The sequence below is a fragment of the Phocoena phocoena genome, chromosome 8, assembly GCF_963924675.1.
Source record: "Phocoena phocoena chromosome 8, mPhoPho1.1, whole genome shotgun sequence".
In the NCBI taxonomy this organism is placed as follows: Eukaryota; Metazoa; Chordata; class Mammalia; order Artiodactyla; family Phocoenidae; genus Phocoena; species Phocoena phocoena.
The window spans coordinates 105,077,587-105,099,999 of record NC_089226.1 but is presented as its reverse complement, the minus strand read 5'-3'; the positions used below and the strand labels follow the sequence as shown (position 1 = coordinate 105,099,999).

General features: G+C 43.1%; 1 protein-coding gene across 3 annotated transcripts in view; it reads left to right on the top strand.

The window, feature by feature from the left end:
- The first annotated feature begins 592 nt into the window (after positions 1–592).
- The window catches only part of KMT5B (lysine methyltransferase 5B), a 51,103-nt gene continuing 29,282 nt past the window's right edge, over positions 593–22,413 (top strand). For 2 of the 3 annotated variants that reach the window (XM_065881449.1, XM_065881450.1), the window contains exon 1: positions 18,853–19,012. In XM_065881449.1, coding sequence (XP_065737521.1) covers positions 18,853–19,012 — 160 coding nt within the window. Of the gene's footprint in view, positions 959–18,776; positions 19,013–22,413 lie in introns of those variants that run through there. The other variant, XM_065881448.1, reaches the window with a different exon arrangement.

Below are 22,413 nucleotides of genomic sequence, written 5' to 3'. Positions count from 1 at the left end.
GGGCAACTTCCCCGCCAGCCTAAAGCTCCTGGAGGGAGGTGCATTCTTGGTACCGGCACTGCCCAACTAGAGCGAGAAGCTGAAAAACCCGTTTCTCGGAAAGCCTGGCACACAGTAGGTGCTCAAGAAATAGCCGGTTGACACTAGGAAGCCCGTGGTCCGATTAATGCAGGCTCACTCCCTCTCTCTCCCTCCCACACTAAGCGGTGTAACGCTCAGGCTGCCCACATGGTCTTTAAGGGTGTATCTGCTTCCAGTGACACCCATTCCCACAACAAAGAGGCTCGCCTCCGTGGGGCCACCTCCCCTAGACGCACCCGGTAGGCGCAGTGGGCGAGGAGCCTGCCCATTCCCCAGGGCTGTCCCCGGTGGGTGCAGCTGTGCAAGGGACCAAGTGTCGAAGGAGGCCTCGCGGGGCCCGGGTACGTAGGGAGGCCTGAGATCCGGGTGGCGCCCCAGGGACGCGCGGCGGCACCGCCTCCAGCCGCAATTTAAAGGGCAGCGAGGAGCGGAGGGATCCCTGCCGACTGCTCAACACGGATCCCTCCGCCGCGAGCGAAGCGAAGGAACGACTCATCTCATCCCCTCAAAATTCGCTTTTTGTTCCTCCGCCGCGGGAGCACCCGGCGGGGAACTCATTTCTTTCTCGGGTTTCTCCGCCTCCCCCCACCCCTGGTCCCGTAAAACCAACAGAGGCGTCCAGAGCGGTACGAGCCGAAGTGGTGTCCCTCCGCCTGGCCGCGGGAACTCCTTTTCGTGTCCTTCCACCGTTCCCGGGCGGCGTCCGAGCGGCTCACCGGGGGCGGCGACGCGTCTGCGGCGCGGGCGGTGAGGCTCCGGGGCTATGAGGTGAGGGCGCCCAGGCACCGGAGGCAGCACGCGCGGCGCCAGGACTCAGAACGCGGAGCCCCCAGGCCAGCGGCTGCCTTTTGCACCCCGAGGCCGCGCGAGAGGCGAGGCGAGGTGAGGCCCGTGGCGCGGGGGCGCGGGGGCGCGGTGGGGGCGGGGGGCTCCGGCCGCGGCTGGGACTCATTTCCAGACAGCGGATGGAGCGGGCGGTGCTGCGGCTGGTGCCGCCATCTTGGATTTTACTCTCCATTTTTCTCTGGAATTATTTTTGGTGATTAATATTCTTAGGGGACGGGGAAGTGTCGCCGGGCAGCGCGGGCCCCTCAGCGCAACGGCGGGGCGGCGGGGCCTCGACGCGCCCCAAGGAGGAGCGGGCAGCGCCCGGCGGTGAGCGGGGGGCGGGCGCCGGTGCGGGGGGCGCAGGGGCGGCGGGCTGGGGGCGGGCCGGCGGGAGCGGGGGCGCCGGGCCGGGCGGGGGCCAGGGCCGGGGCCTCGGGGGTGGAGGGACGGCCGGGGGAGGGGCGCGGCGGCGGCGGCGGCGGCGGCGGCGGCCGGGGGGCGCGGGCCCTGCAGTGGGCGCCGCCGCCGGAAGGGAGCGGTAGCGGCCGCCGGGCAGCGCCGGGCCGGCCCGCGGCCGCACGAGGGGAGCAGCCCCGCCGCTCGCGATTGGGGGACTCTGTTTTCCCTTTTCTCCAATGGGCAGCCGTGAATGGTCTCGCCCAATCTGCTCCCTCTGCCGCGCTCAACTTTGGGTTGTTTTTGTTTGGGCTCGAGCCTCCTTTCAGATTTCCTCCCGGGCCCGTCCTCCGCCCCGCTCCGTCCCTCCCCTGACAGCGGCTCCGGCTCCTGGCCGGGGCTTGCCTCCCGGGCCCCCTAAGTTGGCCGGCGTCTCGGGTCCCGAGAAAAGGCGTCGGTCCTCCCAGAGTGACTCGATTCTTTTCACATATCCAAAGGTGATGTATCAGCATCACCCCTACCTATGAGAGTGGGGGAAACGTTTACAAGATGACAACTCGACCCAACTTGCTGGAATGGTAGAGAAGCACGTTGGACCCAGAGAAACTCACTCCCTCTCTGTTTGGCTTTATTTGACCCCGTGTTAGAGCTCTTTTACTTCCGATCCATTGACTGGGGGAACTTTAAGAATACTGAGGGGGTGAACATGTGTTCTTCGAAGTTAATTTTTCAGAACTTGCCGTATGAAATTCACCCTGGGGGGAAAAGTCTTATCTAGAGTGGTAGGCAGAAGAACTGATTGGTTGTGATTGCGCTTCTTTTCATCAGGACCTTTTTAGATTTAAACCATTTTGATATAAAGTATAGTTGAACGTGGCTTTATAGGGTCATCAGAGGAAACAGTTGCTAGCTGAAGCTTTTCTTCCTTTAATGTTAAGAACACGCCTGTAACTTCTGATGATTGGTCATAAAAGCGTAAATATTTTGAAAAGGGAGAGGGCAATCAGTTTAGCCTGAAATAATCGCAGATAATTTGTGCGTACTGGGAAGTTTACTTAAAGAGTTACTTACTATAGGTACAAGTTTGTAGCCGAATGTTTAGCAACTTCCACCGCAGGTGTGGGCCCGTCATCTAAGCATTCTCCTCTTCCTTTCCAAGCCCGGGCCCCAGTGGTTTCCCCTGCCTGGTGCCTTTTGCTCGCACCCTGCCTGGCATTCCTGCATCCCCTCCCCCGGATTGATACTCGCCTTCAGGAAGGCCCGGTGAGAGTGTTACCTCCTGGATAAATCTTCACACCCCTTGCAGACCTCTTACAACACAAGGGCAGGGGCTGACCCACTCAGGAGAAGACACACTTCTGCTTTGTTCCCTGAGCAGTTGTTACCTTGTATCGTATTTGGTTGTTGACCTTCCCCTCAGCTTTCTTGTGAGCTCGTTATTTATCTCCTCTGCTCAGAGCAGGTACAGAGTAGGTGGTCAGTAGACACTGGATGAAAAATGTTAATTAATAGAGCTTGGTGATTTATACTTAGTTTTTTTTTTTTTTAATATTTATTTATTTATTTGGTTGTGCTGGGTCTTAGTTGCAGTAGGCGGGCTCCTTAGTTGAGGCATGTGAACTCTTAGTTGTGGCGTGCACGTGGGATCTAGTTCCCTGACCAGGGATCGACCCCCAGCCCCCTGCATTGAGAGCGTGGAATCTTAAGCACTGTGCCACCAGGAAAGTCCCTATATTTAGTTTTTCAAAATTTGTTCATTCTATTGTTATTGAAAACGTTGTTGTCATTGACACAGCAACTTAGTTTGGGTGTGAAAAGAATAATGGGGATACTTACTCTTTAACAGGAGAGTAGAGTAAGGCTTAATTTTTTATTAGCCCATAAACTTTGAAACCACACTCAAAGTCATTTCCACGTGCCCTCTTGCCATGTTTTCATTTGTCTTCACAGACACACTGAAGTGCTTATGTCTTGAATGCTCCATACCTGAACCAAATACCAGTGGGCAAAATGGGGGGAGGGGAGGATGGGGTATAGCAGAATATGCATGTGAAGGAAGTGGTAGCAGGTTGTGTGTCTTTGAGCTTAGAGTTTTGTGGGTGGAGCATGTTGGTTTATAAATTTTCCCTTGGGTCATCTGTATCTGGGATTGAATCTGATTTTTCTTTGAGTGTCAATTTGTGGGCTTATAGGACATGAGCTTGTGGCCTGCTTGTGTTGCAAAGTCATTTGTGTGTGAAGCATCTGAGCAGCTCCCTGTCCACAGGAATGCCCTTCCCACGGCTTATGAGAGCAAATCCTTTCAGATGAATGATGTCAGTTCCATTATTTTCTATTCTTGCCTGCTATATATGAGCTCTACTTTCTCTCCACTCACAAACTCCTTCCCCTTCATGGGCAAGAGTTACACGACTGTGTCAGCCCTAGAACACTAATTGCTGAGTTTTCCACACAGTGTTAAAGATAGGGACCATGTGTCCTTGTTCCAGTATGACACACTGTTGGTTCCATAGATACACTGAGTAAATGCAGGAAGAGAGCTTAGGATATCTGTATCTCAGATAGAGCTCTATGCAATATAAGTTGTTTTTTTTTTTTTTTTTTGCGGTACGCGGGCCTCTCACTGTTGTGGCCTCTCCCGTTGCGGAGCCGCGCAGGCTCAGCGGCCATGGCTCACGGGCCCAGCCGCTCCGCAGCATGTGGGATCTTCCCGGACCGGGGCACGAACCCGTGTCCCCTGCATCGGCAGGTGGACTCTCAACCACTGCGCCACCAGGGAAGCCCGCAATAGAAGTTTTATGTGTAAGATGTAACTTAATTTTTTAGCCTGATTTTTAGTTACTTTTTATTTTGGGAAAAAATGTATTTTACTGATGTGTCTTGGTGTAGGAAATGGTTTTAATTGCAATAAAAAGCACAAACTTAAATTTATTACAGGATAAAACGAGCCAATGCACTTTAAATTTCAAGTATTAGGGAGTTCTAACCATTAGAACACAGTGATTTGAAAAGTAATTGTTTTCTTGGACAGACTGTCAGCTCTGAAATCTTTGAATTGAATCCTGTGGTTTTAAATGTTTCATTTAACAAGCTGAATGGGGAAGGGTCCTAGCGAGCAAATCAGGGGACCCCGGGTCTTAGGAAGGTTTCACAACTTCCTTTAAATTCTTTCTACCAACTCTACATTCCGCTCCCCCCCCCCAAAAAAAAACCTTCTACAAATCTGTTTTTACTTTAGTTCTTACAATAATCCCTTTTCTTCCCTGTAATTTGGTGTTTCCTAGAAGATTAGAACTGCTGGTTGAGAGGAAACATCATGCCTGACCAGTATCTAACCCTGTGTTTTTCTATTAATGTGATTGGAGTTTGTCCTGGTCAGATTACAGAAAGTCTAAGTAAGTTTTCACTTACAGTTACATCTTATTCAACAGACACATCCCCAAATTTTAGTCACGCACACCTTATTCTACATGCATTACAGGATTTTGCTATTTTAAAGGTGTGGAATAGAGAGAATCCATCTGTGCATGACGGACTCATCACCTTATTGTTGTAAATCAGCATTTATGTCTAGCTAAAAGAAAAAAAAAACGCTTTCCTTTTGATCCCCATATTGCTCATAGGCAGTAAGTTAGAGTGGATATATTATCTTTACATAGTTGGTGATGGAACCAGAACCGTTTGCATTAATTCTAAAATATTGTCACAAAAGGGGGAAAAAAAACTCACTGATGTCCGTAGTCATTTGTTCTGTAAGTTAGGCCTTGCTTCGTGATTTTCCTTCCAGCAGATTAAATGGTTCCCAGGACGCTGGACCACTTTGGTCACTTGCTGCCTCTGGCTCCCACGTCTGCCAGCCAGGTTTGAAGCTGGCTGGTATCTGTGTGAGACAGAGTCAAACACTGCACCATCTCCTAAGGTTGATTATAACTAGAACTACAGTTGTACTTACAATTCTGGGGCTGGATGAAGGTCCGCTGGAGTAAGAATCAGTACCTGTGTTCCAGTCTGCTCCACCTTATTTGTGTAACACACTGACAGGGCCAAGCCTTAGTTTCTTCATCTGTAAAATAACTAAACGTTAATCTCTGAGATCACTTCCAATTTTAAATTATACTTTATCTTTTAGACTTGATCGCCACCCATTTTCTCCCTTCTGAGAGCGAATTTAGTCGTATTTTGCCATCTCTCCAGTCGGTTTACGTAGCTCCTCTGTTTATTCCATGTAGTCTTTTCTCCTTGTTTTGAAATATTAAGTTGATGATACAGCTTACATCCATTTGGGTTTTCGAATTTGGAGACTAGGGTCCCAAAAGCCTAATTCTTAAGGTCTATATGGTTCCCACATCTCTGTGGCTCCTGCCTATCAGTTGCATTTCTGCAAGATGTCTTCTTTTCTGTATTATAAGAGTACACAAAAGTTCAGTGGAGCTAGGAAGCATTCCCCAGTGATAAGCCTGTTTGTTTGTGGTGATGCACATGTGACTCAAATATTGAAGTAAACCCCAGACTTAGGCCTGAATGCTCGGGTTCTAGACTCAGCCTTACACCTTAAAGCAGTTTGACTTCAGGAAGGCAACTTCATTCTGAGCTTTAGCCATCTCATTTGTAGTGGTAATACCTGTCTCGCCTACCTCATAGGGTTGCCAAGCTGGTGAACCCTCAGTCATGCGTGTTAGGGTGCAGTAGACACCTGACTTGCACATCTTTATAGGAACACCGGGTCAGTACATCTCTCATGACACTAGGATTGCCTCTCAGCTTTAAGGCAAAAGATCCCTTCAGTGAAGGGTCATTCTGCTTCCTATTCTGCACTCTTCTGCTCTGTTCATCAGATACTTGGTTTTCACATGCTTCCGTGTGGTTTTGCAAGGTCCTCCACTCCTTAGTAGCCCCGCGTAGATTTTCCTGGAAGCTGAAACTCTCGTGCGCCCTCTAGTGTTCCCTGCGCACAACCAATATTCCAGCACCACGAACAGTGCCCGGTGGCTCCCAGTAGGTTCTTGATAAATGTTGGATTGAGTTGATTCTAGGTCTTCCGAATGATTCATTTTGTCTGTCTCATTTTTATAACAAGGTTGAAATATATGATCTCTGAAAAGTATCAGTGATCTCTGAAAAGTATTTTTATTTTCAAAAAAAATCTTTATGTTGCATGTTATGAAGGGATATATATTTTTAGCAAGAAAACCAACCTACTCTTAGGAAAATGGATCCCCCAGCTAAAGAGTAAAGGGGGCTGATCCTTCAGCCAGTGAGCCCGTAGAGTCTGGAGCCGGAGAGGCCGTATACAAACCTGCTTCTCCCTTCCCGTTAAAAAAGAAACAAAAATCAGACCTCATTCAGAGGAGGATTTAGACAAAGCCAGTTGCTTCAGAAAATATTTGTTTGGTGGATATAAACAGATACCAGGAGTGTTTCTGATCCAAAAAGAAGATGATTGTTTCTGTATTTATGCTTTTGATTTATCCTCCTTGATCATCCAGTCTAAAGTTTGTTCCTATATTATTCTCTCCTGATATCCTAGTTGTTTCCTTTGTAGCTCTTACCAGAATTTACTATTTCATGCTTATTTGATTGTCTCTTCCCACACTATACTCTGAGCTCCATAAAATCAGGAACCGTGTCCCTTTTTGTTCTAGGGTCTTCCTCTTCAAGTATGCGGCGAAGCATGTTTAAGAATTTGAGTCAGGATTATATTGCTTTCTTATATGGTGTCAAGAGTGTACAGTCTTTAAACCCCACCTTGGCTAATTTTTTTTTCTAATTCTCTAAGGCTTCCTCTCCTTTGTAAAGTGGGGGTGATAATAGTAGTATTGTATATGTTGTATATATTTAATGTTTTTATTATATGAATTATGTCATAATTTAATATCATATGTTAATGAATATTTAAAATATATCGTATATGTTAAGGGACTGTGATGTGGGTAAATGATATGATATATGTGAAGTTATTAGCACAGTTCTTGGATCGTAGTAACGAGCAATAGTGTGAAATGGTGCCCAGAGAACTGGAGCTAAGAGGTGTCTCTCTGTCATCCCCATGGCACTCAGTTCTTCACTCACGTCTTGAGCGGACATTACTTAGCTGTGTGTTGGACACTGTGCTAGGCATTGAGCGGCATGCCCCAGGCGCTGTAAGTGGGGAATGCTCCTTTGCAAGGCCTCTCTGACTCTCACGGTGCCAGCATGTGTCTCTTGCTTATTTTATTCCCTTTTCTCTTCACTCCCCTTTTCCTTTCATTTAACTGACCATGATAAAGCTCAAAAATATCTTTTTTTTTTTGGTTTCACATATTGGTAGCATATTATCTTGTCAGAAGAAGTGAATTACTTTGGGCAGGTAATACGTGTCCCTGAGCCTGTTTCTTTTAATCTAAGACTTTTTGCTCTGAAATTCTGTGATTTTTTGAATTAAGATAATGTTGAAATGCTTGGTGAATTGTAAAGTCCTCTGTTAATGTTACTCTTTTCACAGTCACTTCTCTCCTGAGTTTTAACATCTTACGACAGTTTCACGTGGGTAGTGCCCCATCCTCAAATTCAGCAAACCAAACTTTCTCATCTTTCCTGCAAATGTGTTCCTTCTGCAGTCCCTAACTCACTTCATGGCAATCTTGCAGTCTCCCCAACTGAAACTTCTACCCCAACTAGAGATTTCTGACTTGACTTCCTTTCTGTCCCTCAGCGCCTATGTCTGATTTGTCACCAAGTCTTGCCAAGCTCGTATCTGAAAAACCAGAGCTTTCCTCTCTCTTCCCATCCATTTCTACTCTTCGTTGCATTTAGTTTTCGAACTGGTCTCTCTGCCACCAATCACATGCTTTTTAGCTAGTGGGATCCTTTCTATGGGTACAGTTGAGCAAATTCTCCAGTCTTTCATCTGTGTAACCAGAAAAAAAGGTACCTGCTTTACAGGGCGTGACAAATGATAAAGTTAATATAGGAAGCACTAAGTGAATGGAGGAGCAATTATTTTAACAAATGGAGTTACACTAAGATAATATTTTATCAGATACACAACAAGGTATATTCTATTGTAACAAAATCTGCAGTCCCTCTGAATGTTGACATGTGAGGCTAATTCAGTGATGTTTAACTATACATTGTTGCCAGAAGTCACATTCCTTCTCTTCAGGAGCTGTAGGAAAAGCAAAGCTGATCTCAACTCTGTATCATAAATTAGCACCCCTGGTCCTTTTTTATTCTGTTGAAAATTTGTACTTTTTTTAATGGATGAGGTGATGTGATTTTTTTTTTTCTTTCCTGTGGGAGTTACGGTAGGATGAGGAATGGAGGGGAGATTTCTACTTGATTGTTTAAAGTTTTGTGAATAATACATCAGCAAATCTTCTTTGTTTCTTAGTTACATGAAAAGAGGAGACAGTTGGAGACCTTTATTGTATTAGCAGTTTCTGCTTATTTAATCCTTGTGCCAAACCTCTTTTCATTTTACTAATGAGACATTAGCGAGGTTAAATGGCTTGTCCAGGGTCACATTGCTGGAGAGCAGTGAGTGGAGCCAGGGCGGCACCGATGCTTTGACTCCACCCCGATCCACGTCCTGAGCCACTGTGCGCGCTGCCCCTTGCACGGTCTGCCACCTGGCCTTTAGGACCCAGCCCAAGAACCACCTTTTGGAAGTTTTTTCTCACCCTTGTCTTTGCCCAGTAAGAATCAATTGTCCTTTGTTCTACTTACCTCATAGCCTCTCAGGAACTGTGGGCTGTACTTACAGACTCTTGACACTAGGTGGCATCTGTTTCTAGAAAAGTAAAATGCTGTTTGGGTCTCAGAGACTACTCTAACAAAGGAAGCGTCCTTGATTTTACTTATAGGCACTACGAGGTAAGCGGATGGGTCAGACACGGAGAGATGGGGAGGAGATTTTAGGGAGATTAGGGGCAGAATTCCCCTCAACAACCACGTCAGCTAAAACCTTTATTTTAGAAATACCTACTGAGACAATTGGAGACACAGATCTTTCTTACATAAAACCCTTTGTTGTGATACGTGTTGGTGTACGTGTGGTGTACATAAATAAGGAACTGTGAAACAGTATTTTCTGTAATGAGTTTATCACACGCTCAGCTGTAGTTCAGTGGCTGAATAAGTATAAGGGTTGCAAACGTCTGATCGTAGACTTAACCAGTGGTGGCTGTTTTGCTGTTTAAAATGGTCTGCTAAATGAAAAAGTCTAATAGTTCTGATTTTCTTTTTTTATTGTAAACATATATGTAAATATGATAATGTTCAGTATGTTACATCTAAGGAAGATCTTGGTTAACTGTGCTTAAACAGTGCATGAGTAATTAGATGTAATTGAGACACCAGCTTTATCTTCAAAATCCATATAGCTCTCTCTGTAGCCGTGTTTCATATGTGCAGTTGAAGGGGGAAATGTCTTTTTTTAAAAGTGTATTTAAGACAACTTTTTAAAGGTGCTTAAAATCTCTTTCCCTGTGGCATGTTGGAATTTTATGTATTTCTGGAGTCTAATTAGAAAGCATTTTTACTTTGATTTGCTTTTTCCTGGTCTCTGTATTAGTTTCCTGTGTGTGCTGTAACAAAGTACCACAGACTTGGTGGCTTAAAATAGCAGACATGTATTCTCTCACAGTTCTGGAGGCCGGAAGTTCACCATCAGTTTCACTGGACCAAAATCAAGATATGGGTAGGACTCCCTCCAGAGGCTCTAAGAGAGCATTGTTCTTTGCCTCTTCCAGTTTCTGGTGACTGTGGCATTCCTTTGCTTGTGGCCACCTCACGCCACTCTTTTCCTCTTCTTCTCAAGTGTGTGTGGTGTCCAATCTCCCTCTGCCTCTCCCTTTTAAGGGCACTTGGGATGACATTTTGGGCCCACCTGGATAATCTCTTTCATCTCAAAATCTGTAATTTACTCATATCTCCAAAGACCCCTTTCCTTATAAATTAACATTCATAGGTTTCAGATTAAGACCTGATAGATATCTTTGGGGACCATTTTCCAGCCTCCTTTAGAGAAGTTATTGCAACCAACTTAGGAGGATTAGTGATGCTATCTCTAGCCATCATTTTATCCTAAAAGGGGGTGGGTGGAGCATTATTATGCATTGGTGGGACTGCTCTTTTCAGGCACCATCCTCTTGCTGGTCTGATTGGGGCTTTGTCACCTGAGGCTACTTGAGAAAGCTGTTAAATTGGCTGAAGCAAAACGCATATGAGTTTGACTCTACAAAAGCTGGAAAAGGAAAGCAGAAATGATACTTTTAATAATGGCATGTCATTAGTAATTATTTTACAAGTATAAAGACGTATTCTTTGCTCTGGAGTTTGGTGCTAGATACCCGGTTAGCGTTGAATCTGCATGACGGCTCCAGTTGTAGAGCAACAAGGGCTTAATGCTGAATTAAGAAGAAGAAAAATGCCCAAGACTTTTCTTTCGTACCACTAGGACTAGTTGAACTCTGACAGGTCATCTAAATTCTTAAATGAGATTTATTTCTGACAGTGTTCATAGGAGCAAGTTTTAAGGTTATAGGTGAGATCATGGATTCATGGTAGCTATCTAAGAAATTGGCAACTGGGCAATTACCCTGTCAAACTGCATTACAGAATTACAATGGAATAGTGATCCCAGATGCTTCTGATGGCTTCTCAGGGCTTCTTCAACTGGTCTGATTGTGTGAATTATTACTGTAGGATTCCATGGAACCTTGGCTATATGTTATCTGCAGGTGAATTTGGAATAACCGTTGATAAATACTGACATGGAATTCTTTGGTACATATATTATAGAGTCCTTTTGTAATTTTAGATTTGAGGGAGAAAACTAATACCCACTGGGGCTTATGTGTAGCAGTTACGTTTGAGACTAGAAAGGGGGATATGATATGAATGGACCTGTGGTATGTTGGGCCTTGTGCTAGGTTCCAGTGATACGGAAGTGTACCTTAGCTCGTTTATACTGCAGTGGGGAAGGCAAGTGTCACCAAGTAATTACATAAAGAAGTGAATACAGTTGTGATAAGCACCATGAAGGAGGAATATTCAAGCATGTACCCAGACAAATCTCCTGGGTGGAGGGGTGGGAGGTGGGCACTGATGGGCAGGCTGGCAGTAGCCCAAGTGCAGAGGCCAGTGGTGGGAAGATGCCTTGCACACTAGAGGGTCGTAAGCTAGGCTGTGTCTGGAGTATTAGCTGGAGCAAGGGGTGAGACTGGCAGGGCTGGATCATGCAGGACCTGTAGGCCTTGGTAAGTAAGGTAAATTCTGTTAATGGTAGGTCTTAACAGCTTCAAAATACTTTTATTTTTGCTGTTGCATGTAATTTTCACATGTGAGATAGGCTGCACACATGAGGCCCTAGAAGGGGGAATTGGTTTTTTACTTAACTAGTGGGATGTTGTTGGAACTGATAGTAGTCTGAGTAGTTTCACCCCTGGTCCACCTTGTGCTCTTTGCTCTTTTGGGGTGGGGGTAGGGGCTGTGTGTTTGTTTGTTGTTTCTTCTTTGGACAGTACTTTCTTTCATTTCTATGCTTTTTATTTGTGTTTGTCTTCCTTGCGCTTATTTTAAATAAAAAGCCCCTGGGAGTCTGGGATTGTGACACTTGAGCATCAGAGTCCACAAGCAAAGGCATCAAAAACTTGTGGAAGTAGTTCAGTGATATTTTTTCAGTTCCCATCAACCTAGGAGTCTGATATTTGAATTGCTGTGTTTAAAGTTTTAGAAGTTGGCTTTAACTTACATACATACGGATGATGCAGAAGGATTTTTGTGAAATCTGTTTTATTTTCCTTATATATACCTTTATTTTTTATTACAAAGTAATATATGTTCATTTTGAAAAGTTGAACCTTTTGAAGAATATGTCATGTAACAGTTAAAAAAATCGCTTGTAATCTTTTTCTCCAAAGATAAAACTGTTAGCTGGTGTATCGCATTGTTTTCTTAGCAAATTGTAACTGAATCACTTGAAAAATGTTTGTTCTGCTTTTTCTCAGTAAAGATTTTCAAAAGTGCTCTAGCAAGCTAGACCCTGCTTTTTAAAAATATATGTTATCTTTTCATTTTCAGCCACTTGGGGATTGTTTCCATTTCGATGGATAATTTCTCAAAGATAAACTATCTGCAGACAAGTTCAGCTTGTAAACTGGATAGAGTTCTTGGTAATGGCACAGGAATTATTTTGAAATTCTTGATAGTCTTTCAGAATCAATATTTTCATTTTTCTGACAGATGTCTTGAAATCCTGATTTGTTTTTAGGATATTCAACAAAAAATTCCTTTCCAAAAGCTTTAAGTGAAAAAGAATTGAAACCAAAGTTCTCAAATTGGAGGTGAGCAGCTGAGCTCAAAAGTCACTAAGAGTTTACGATCCTTGTGTGTGTCCATAAAGGGACAGTGGGAGGCTAACAGAGTGTTGACATTTGTCGAGGGTCCATCACTGGGAATAGAGCGGGCACTTTACATAAACCAAGCGCATTTTTGTATGGAACAACTCTGTGGTTTCTTTAGAAACGTGAATATCAAGTATTGGGGGAAGCGGATTGTTTGGGTTTTTTCCAATTATAAATAAATAGGTTCACTGTAAACATTTTGGGGAAAAAATCTTTTCTTGATGTTAATCCCATTCCCCTGAAGACAGCCATTGCTCTTGGTGATTTGGATTGTATGACGATGTGTGTGTGTGCTTTTTACCTTTGTGGTATTAAAATGTGATTAAACTTTCCTCTTTAAATGCAACTCTTATTTTAGCAGTTTTCTAGCACGTTTTGTGTTGTCATAAATTGTGTGCGTTTGATACTAGAATCTGAAGTATGTGCATCCTTCCCCACCTATTGGTCCAGTGAAACCTTTCCTGTTGATTTCCTGTTGATTTCAGGTAGTCCCTGGGGGTGGGTGCAAGGTGTGCCCATGCCAGAGCATAGTCACAGCTGCGTTTCCTTAGAGCCTGGTTGTGTCATTTTTGCGGACACTCATAAAAATAGAGGGGGCAAAGCCTTGCACAGAACCCTCAGGGATTCCGTCCATCAGCATACTCAGGTGATTTATTACTTCAGGCCAGAGAGCTAATTAATCTGTTCGTTTAAAAACTTTTTTTTTTTTTTAAACAAAGATCCTTGTAAACTCTCTCAAGGCATGCTGGTCTCAAATTAACCTATTCCCACCATCTCCCATCCTGTGAATATTACATTCATCTTTTCTGGCACCTGAAATTTGGACTCTTTTTCTCTTGTTTGAAACAAATAACAAGAACTTAGGACTCTCTTTATTCATTATTCCTTAGAGTCCTTTCTGCCGTCTCATTCTTTCCCCGTGAGCCCATGTTTCGAGACTTTATGTCCATTTCAGAAGTTCTCTGTCGTTTCTGAGAGAGGCTCACAGTGGCCCATCTGTCATGACTTTCAACTCTCAGAGATTTGCCTTATGAGCAGCTGCAGCCTGTGCCCAGCTGGGTCACTCCTTCCTGAAGCGCTGGGCCCTGGTTTGCTTTTGCTTCTCCTCCTGCCTCACTAGTTGCTCCTTTTAGTATCCTTAGCTGCTGTTTCCTCATCTTGATCGCTAAATATTTGGGTGTCCCTCAGTCCTTAGACTTCTTTTATCTCTACTTACTTCCTAGGTGATTTCCTCTTGCCCCATGGCTTGAAATCCCATTAGTCTCCTGACTCCAAGTTTATACATCCAGCCTGGGCCTGTCCTCCAGATCCTAAACATCTCTGCTCAGTCTCTAGTAGGCATCTCAAACATGACCAAACTCCTGCACCCCACCCCCTGCCAAAACCCGACCTCCCTGTGGTCTTTGTCACCTCCATAACTGCTAATTCCATTCTTCCACTTGCAAGCACATCTGAGCCCTCTCTCTTTCACACAGTGTCGGCAAAATCTTCAGAAAAGATCCTGAGACGAACCACTTCCCACCGCTTTTGCTGCTGCGAGCCACCAGCATCTATTTCCCCTCTCACTGATTGCTGTGGTCTCTTGAACTGCTTTCTCTCTCGTCCCCCCAAATTGTTAGTCGCTTTATTAGACCTGCCTTTTCAAAAGCATTCCAACTCTTCGCCACATGACAAGCATCCAGCATGGGCCTTTAACACTTAACTCCTGTCACTTCTCTGCTCTCTCCCTGGGAGTTAGTGCCCAAGTCGCAGAAGGGGCTTGGAGGCCCTCTGGCCTTCCTCCTGCCCCTCTTACCCCCTGCTCTTGCTCCAGCCACACTGGGCTCTGTGCTGGTCCTCGGACACACCAGCTGCTTTGCTCCCTCGGCTTTGTACTTGCTCTTTGCCTGGTGCTCGCTCCCCAGTGCTGCCCCGCTTTTGCCCTGGCTCCACCTGAAACACTCCCGCCACTTAGAAACCGCTTCATTTTCTCCAGGGTGCTGGCATTTATTTGTTCATTTGTTGCTTCCCAGAGCTTTCTTCGTTAGAATAAGGCACAGGTGAGGGTGAGAAACATTTGCTGTATCCTCAGTGCCTGGAATAGTGTCTGGAATGTAGTAGATGTCTAATAATTTTCATGATTTTTTTTTTTTTTTTTGCGGTACGCGGGCCTCTCACTGCTGCGGCCTTTCCCGTTGCGGAGCACAGGCTCCGGACGCGCAGGCTCAGCGGCCATGGCTCACGGGCCCAGCCGCTCCGCGGCATGTGGGATCTTCCCGGACGGGGGCACGAACCTGTGTCCCCTGCTCAGCAGGCAGACTCTCAACCACGGTGCCACCAGGGAAGCCCTCATGATATTTTTATATTGGGAAATCAGATCAGAGAAAGATTTGTAGCTGTTAGGCCATTTAAGGAGTCGCCAGTACTCCTTTCTTGAAAATTGTTTTTCTGCCAATTTTGGAATAAATTTGAGGTAATTTTAACTTGTAGATATAGTCAGTGGCCAGTTAGCTCGGATATGTCCACCAGGCCATGACCGTGGTAGCGTTTCCATGTGAGCCAGCTGGGTTCCAAGCCAGAGAGACTGCACCCTTGCTCTGTTGGGAGGGGGGAGCTCTGGGGGAGCCACCCAATGTCTTCAGCTCCTGTTTCTCCTACTAAACTATCCACTTGTGTTAGCTTTTGAAATTCCGTCTCCACCTTTAATGTGTAAGTGTTCTTCCAGCTCATAGTCTTATGGGAATCATCATGCCAACAGCAGATCCTGCACTCATGAGGGCAGAACCAACAGTGACCTGATGATGAGTAGAGTATATGTTCGTTTTGAGCTAAAAGTTTATAAATAGCCCCCAATTTCTGATAGCTTTACTAGAACTGCTTTTACAAAATATTCATTGTGAGCTTAAGTCTTTTGCCTTAATGATAGCTGTTGTTATCTGGACAAGTGGAGAGTATTGGTGCCTCTGCTAGGATACATCCAGACATAACATACAGTGTGTTCATACTAGTGAAATTCAGCCATGTCTTGTGATTGACAGTGCTTGTTATGCTATGGTACCGTAAGTTCAAACAAAATCATATCAGTTGACTGCGATATAAATGAGACCCAGGGTTAGGAATTTGCTCCATTTTGGATCATTAACCCACATTTAATTGAAATGATGTGTAAGTTAGAGTGGATCTCAGTCTGTGTTCCACACTGTGTTCTAGTACACAGTAGCTGGAGTATACTACTAAAATAATTTATTGGTGAACTTTTCCAAATGCTTGGTAAAACTTAGGTTGATAGGTATAATTTCCTCAAATTAAAAAGTTTTATTCCATACTTCTTAAAATTTTGGTATTTGCTCTTTGCCCTAACAGACGAACAAATGAATGAAAAGTAACTTAGAACAATAGTTCTGACACTGGAAAACTAGTGTCAGAATCACCTGGAGGGCTTATTAAAACACAGATTGCTGGGCCTCTTCCCAGGTTTTCCACTTTTTATCTCTGAGTAGGAAGCTTGGTTGCGACTTAAGGATTCTCTGGAGAGGTGACTTGCTCTTTCTTTTGTCTCTTAATTCTGTCTAAAGCCACATTGCTCTTTTCTGTTCCGTATAGTTACATTTTATGTGTTAATCATTGAGTAGTATTAGGGCTCCACAGAGTCTTAAAAACACATTCTTACATCATTATCTATAAGTTGTATGTTATATGTGGGCGTTCTTGAGATGAATTTCCTAAAGGACCCAAAGCACTTTACCACCTTCTTGTTCTTTTTCTCTGGAGGTGCAGAGTCGGGGGTGAACCAGAAAGCATAATGGCAGGTAGTAGGGAAGTTGATGGCGGTGATGGCTGATTCCTGCCATGTCTTGCCTGTGCCAGAGCTGCTCCAGCCGCCTGTGACAGCACGAGCATCTTGAGGAAGAAGAGAATTTGAAGAGGTCAGGTTATAATTTATAGTTTAAAAAACGTACAAAAGTGGCAGCTCCTTTGAGGTGGTTTAGACCACAACCTAATTTATTTATTCTTTTGTAAGTTGAGTGCCTTTGATCTGCTTTGTGCTGTACTAGAGAAAAGAAAAGTAAGTCCCTGACCTCAGGAGCTCTCAGTCCATTAAGGAGGCAGACAGGCCTTCACTATATGGTGACATAAGGGCTTTTACCCAGGTTTTTTTTTTTTTTGGCTGTGTTGGATCTTCGTTGCTATACGTGGGCTTTCTCTAGTTGCAGCGAGCGGGGGCTCCTCTTCGTTGCGGTGCACAGGCTTCTCATTGTGGTGGCTTCTCTCTTGTTGCGGAGCACGGGCTCTTGGCACACGGGCTTCAGTAGTTGTGGCACGCAGGCTCTAGAGCACAGGCTCAGTAGTTGTGGCACACGGGCTTAGTTGCTCCACGGCATGTGGGATCTTCCCGGACCAGGGCTCGAACCCGTGTCCCCTACATTGGCAGGTGGATTCTTAACCATTGTGCCACCAGGGAAGTCCCTCACCCAGTTTTATAGTAGGGGTGTCCACCTGGATTTGGCAGTGAGGGTCAAGGAAGACTTCCTGGAACATGAAGGAATTAGCCAATCAAAACGACAGGTTGTCTAAGTATAAATATAAGATATTTGATCATCAATAGGGGGTCTTCTGTGTAATTTGATAAAGTATTAGTTGAAAAATATTTAGCTTAGAACTGATGTATCAATATTTTACTTGCCCTTTTCTATTATTTAAGTAGCAGCATTTTTCTGGGTTTAGTGAAACCTACAAGAAGAATCAAAAGATAGGCACAATAAAAGTTGAATGCTAATTGAATTTTCATAGTGAAGGAACCAAGAGAAAATTACATGTTCGAGAACAATTGTAAAAGTATCCTTAATATGGATCAGCTGTTGTTCACGTTTTTGCCTAAGCATGTTGCTCTCACCCACATTTTACCTCACTGTGAATTCACACAGAATTCCTGTGACATGAAAGAGACTGGAGGTCAAGTAAAAATTAATATTTTGTATTTGTGTTGGGCATCATTAAAGGCATCTCCAGGTGTACATTTCTGGGAGTACTTCAGAATAATTTATCATGTGTACTTTTCTGTGTGTTTGGAAAAAGTGAGGGAAAATGAGCTCTGCCTGGTGTGGTGAGGTGAGAGGCCCTTGGGCAGCAACGCCTGGTTCTCCTCTGGCTGCGGCTGCAGGCTGATTGTGTGGCATTGGGCGTGCTGCCTCAGCTCCATCTGCAAATTGGAAGAGTTATGCTAGAATCTTAGAGTTCCTTTAGCTCTCAAGTTCTGTTTTTACACTTTCTTATCCTAGAGCCTTTTTAGTCTGACTTACACTAAAGCATAATTCCGTAATGAGGTGATGTCATGGACATCCTTTCTCATTCCATTACCAACAAATGTAATCTATTATACCTTCACTTCCGAAGGTCCTTATAAATTACAAACATTTCTCCCTATCCAAGACATTTTGTTCCCAAATTCAGCTAATTAAAATTCAGATAGTGAGGGATACCACTATATTAGCAAATACTATAATCTCAATTTTTGTTGCCATCGTAAAGGAATGCTAAGGCAGGTATTTCATGACGGGCAATACTTTGATATTCGAATGTTGGTCCCTTAAATATCCTGAATCCTGACTTCAAACTAACAGCAACAAAAGGATGTTACAAAGCTGTTGTGGACAAAGCTTAACTGAGATGCCTTTTCTTCAGCTCCTCAGAAGAGAAGAGAGAACTTCCTTGTTTCCTCACAGAGTTAATAGAATGTTACCAAAACGTGTAATTTGAGCAGGTTATTGAGCTATATACCTAGGTATCAGGGTAGTAAGAAGCAAAGATGATTCTTACTGGCAACTGAAAGAGATAAATATTTATTGAGCACTTACTAGTTACCCATCGCTCTTCAAAGCACAAGCAATGAGCAAGGCAGAACGAGTCCCTCCTCATTCTGGGGGCACCGTAGACCTCAGCGTGACATGGGATGGCGGGGGAGCCAAAGTAGTCTGTGAAGAGCGGAAACACTAATTGCTAAGTTACTTTGAATACTCTGAAAATGTCTCAGGGGTCTGTGTAGCATATGGTCTTTTGTGTATTTACCTCCCCATTTTGTTTTGTTTTTTCATGTTTTGTTTCTGTTAGGAGAGAACATTGAAATTATTCTCTAAGCTATTTGAAGAGAGTGACTAAATGCACCTGGGTCAGGCTGTCTGTGGGTATGAAGTGGTTGGGAGAATCCAAGAACATGGTGTTGAATGGCAGGAGAAATGGAGGCAAGTTGTCTAATGACCATCAGCAGAATCAATCAAAGTTACAGCACACGGGAAAGGACACCGTGAAGGCTGGCAGGAACGCAGCCGAGAGGAGGTCAAGCAGATGTATGTACATACTTCAGCTGTCACTCTTTTGATTGTGATATGGGGCAGTAATTCTTTCCACTTTGTAATGTGTATTCTGTTCTCTGTTGTTTTCAAAACAATTTTTTTATGTTCTCACAGTTAACAGTATAGTTTTTTTACTCTTTCAAAGTTATATCAACTTTTATTCTCATCAAACATTGTATACAACTCCAGTTTAATTCTTAATATAATGTTTTTATATGCATAACTTTATATTTTGTAGAATTTATAACTGAATGGTTATTTGTTCTATTAAAAATATTAAAGTACTGCTATTAAATTTCTTTTAAGTTCAAACTGTGTTTTTTTATATTTGATGTAAGTTTAAGTACGTATTTTTTTTAAAACTTACAGAGCAATATGAATGATAAAGTCAACCCTAATTTACATGATAAGTGGAAGTTAGGGCAGCTTTTCAAATTGTCACCATTTCTTCTATTTATATAGGGTGAACAGTTTATCCTAACAGAGAAGAAGTATTGATAATGAGTTACTTTTTTACCTCTATATCTCTTGGTGATAATGAGGCTACTTACTGAGAGTTCAAGAAAGTGTAGATTTGATACATGTTTCATAGTTCTTTTAAGAGTAGTAAAATGCCCCAGGATAAGTGTAAAGCTAAGTAGGCAGCTATATAAATATTGTCCAAAATTAGATGGCCATGTTAAGGACAACTTTTTCTTCCTTCCTTCCTTCCTTCCTTCCTTCCTTCCTTCCTTCCTTCCTTCCTTCCTTCCTTCCTTTGTCTGCACCATGCGGCTTGCAGGATCTTAGTTCCCCGATCAGGGATTGAACCTGCTCCCTTGGCGGTGAGAGCACGGAGTCCTAACCACTGGACCGCCAGGGAAGTCCCAGACAACTTTTTATATTTCTTCTTTTCCTAAGGTTAATTTAGCAACAACTAAATAGCCTTAGTTTGTGTTGGAATTGGCCTACTTCCGGTAGATTTGGATTGATTAGCCTGGCATTTGCTACAGTTTCAGATAGAGTGCACCAGTTCTGATCTCATTTCCTTCTTACCTTTTATGGGTCTATGCTATTCACTGGGCCCAGGCTGCCCTTAACTTTTCCATATCAGATCAGGTCACCGTTTCTGTTTAAAAAAACCAAAAAACAAACAAACCAAATAAACTAGACGATATCCCTGCTTGGGATAGGGGTAAGGAGAGAGCCCAAGACTGACGGGTTTGCCTCTACCTGGACACCTCCTCACCCCCTTAGCATGTGGTGGGAACCTGAAGGAGCTGAGAAATGTAGTGATTATGGCAGTGGTATTGGCTCTGGTCAGTAAATTAGGCATCTCTTAAATCTTTTTTTTTTCCAAATTGCTGTTGGCCTCCTTTTTGGGCATCAGTGTGAAAAGGTCTTAATTAGTTTGGTTGTTGGAGGTACATAAGAATTTAGAAAATGACCATTACATGAGCTACACTTCGCCAAGTGTAGACAGATTTGGAGGGATGGGTTGGAAAAACCCAGAGAGTGTGAAGATGAACAGCATCACATTGAATATTATTGGGCACAAATGGTGCAAAAATAGAGCCAATGATGAAGAGAAACAAAGCATTGCATCACCTTAGATAAACTGCAACGACTTCACCTAACATCAGAGCCGCAGAATACATGAAGCAAAAATTCACAAAATTGAAGGGAGAAATAGATAATTCAACAATAATTTGGAGACTTCAGTTCCCCACTTCCAATAATGGATAGAACAGCTAAGCAGAAAATCAAGAAGGAAAGAAGACTCAAATAGTCCGATACCAACTCTTCCTAACAGACATCTATAGAACACTCCACCCAACAGCAGCAGAATACACATTCTTTTCAAGAGCCATGAAACATTATTCAGAATGGGCCATAGACTAGGCCATACTTTAAGCCCCTCAATCAATGTAAAAGGATTGAAATCACACAATATATGTTCCAACCACAATGGAGTAAAATTAGAAATGAGTAACAGAAATTTGGGAAACACAAATATGTGGAAATTAACTCACTCCTGAATAACCAGTGGGTTAAAGATGAAATCAAAAGGGAAATGAAGAAAGATCTCAATCAATAACCTTTCACCTTAAAACACCAGAAAAAGAGAGAGCAAACTAAACCCAAAGTAAGCAGAAGGAAGGAAATAACAGAGTAGAAATTAACAAAATAGAGAATAGAAAGAGAATAGAGGAAAATCAGCAAAGCTAAAAAGTTGGTTCTTTGAAAAGATCAACAAGAATTGGCAAACCCTTAAGCAAGACTGATTAGGAGAGAAAGACTCAAGAATCAACATGGAAAGAGGAGACATTACTAGACTGCCTTAGAAAAATAAAAAGGATTGTAACAGAATACTATGGACAACTGCATACCAAGAAGTTAAGTAACTTAGATTAAGTGAACAAATTTCTAGAAAGTAATAAATTACTGAAACCGATTTAATAAATCTTATTTATACAAAATCTGAATAAACCTATAGCAAGTAAAAAAGATTGAATTAGTAATTTTAAAAACAAAGCAAAAAAAAACACTACCTACAAAGAAAAGGCCAATATTATCCTGCTACCAAAACCAAAGACATCATAAGAGAAGAAGACCCATAGACCAATATCTCTAATAAATATAGATGCAAAAATCCTCAATAAAATACTAGCCAACCAAATCCAGCAACAGATGAAAAGAATTCTATAGCATGCCCAAGTGGGATTTATCCCAGGAATGCAAGTTTGGTTTAATATCTGAGAAGCAATTGATATAATACCATATGAATACAATCAAGGACAAAAACCATACTGTCATCCCAATAGATGCAGAAAAAGCACTTGACAAAATCCAACACCCTTTCAGGATGAAAACAGCAAACTAGGAACAGAAGGGAATTCTTCAACCTGATAAAGCTTAATGTCATATTTAATGGTGAATGGTTTCCCCTAAGATCAGGAACAACATAGAACTATATTTGTTCTCACCACTTCTATTCAGCATTGTACTAGAAGTTCTGATTACAACCATTAGGTGAGAAAATGAACTTAGAGGCATCCAAATTGGAAAAGAAGTAGTAAAACAATATTTGCAGGTGACATGATTGTGTATATAGAAAATCCTAAGGAATCCACTAAAATATTAGAATAAATGAGTTCAGTAAGGTTGGAGGATACAAGTATACAAAAATCAATTGTATTTCTATGCACTTTCAGTAAACAATCCAAAAATGAAATTAACAATTTCGTTTACAGGGCATCAAAAAGAAAAAATATTAAGCAATAAATTTAACAATAAAGTATAAAACTTAAACTCTGAAAATGATAAAACATTGTTGAAAGAAAAGAAGATCTAAACAAATGGAAAGGGCTTCCCTGGTGGCACAGTGGTTAAGAATCTGTCTGCCAATGCAGGGG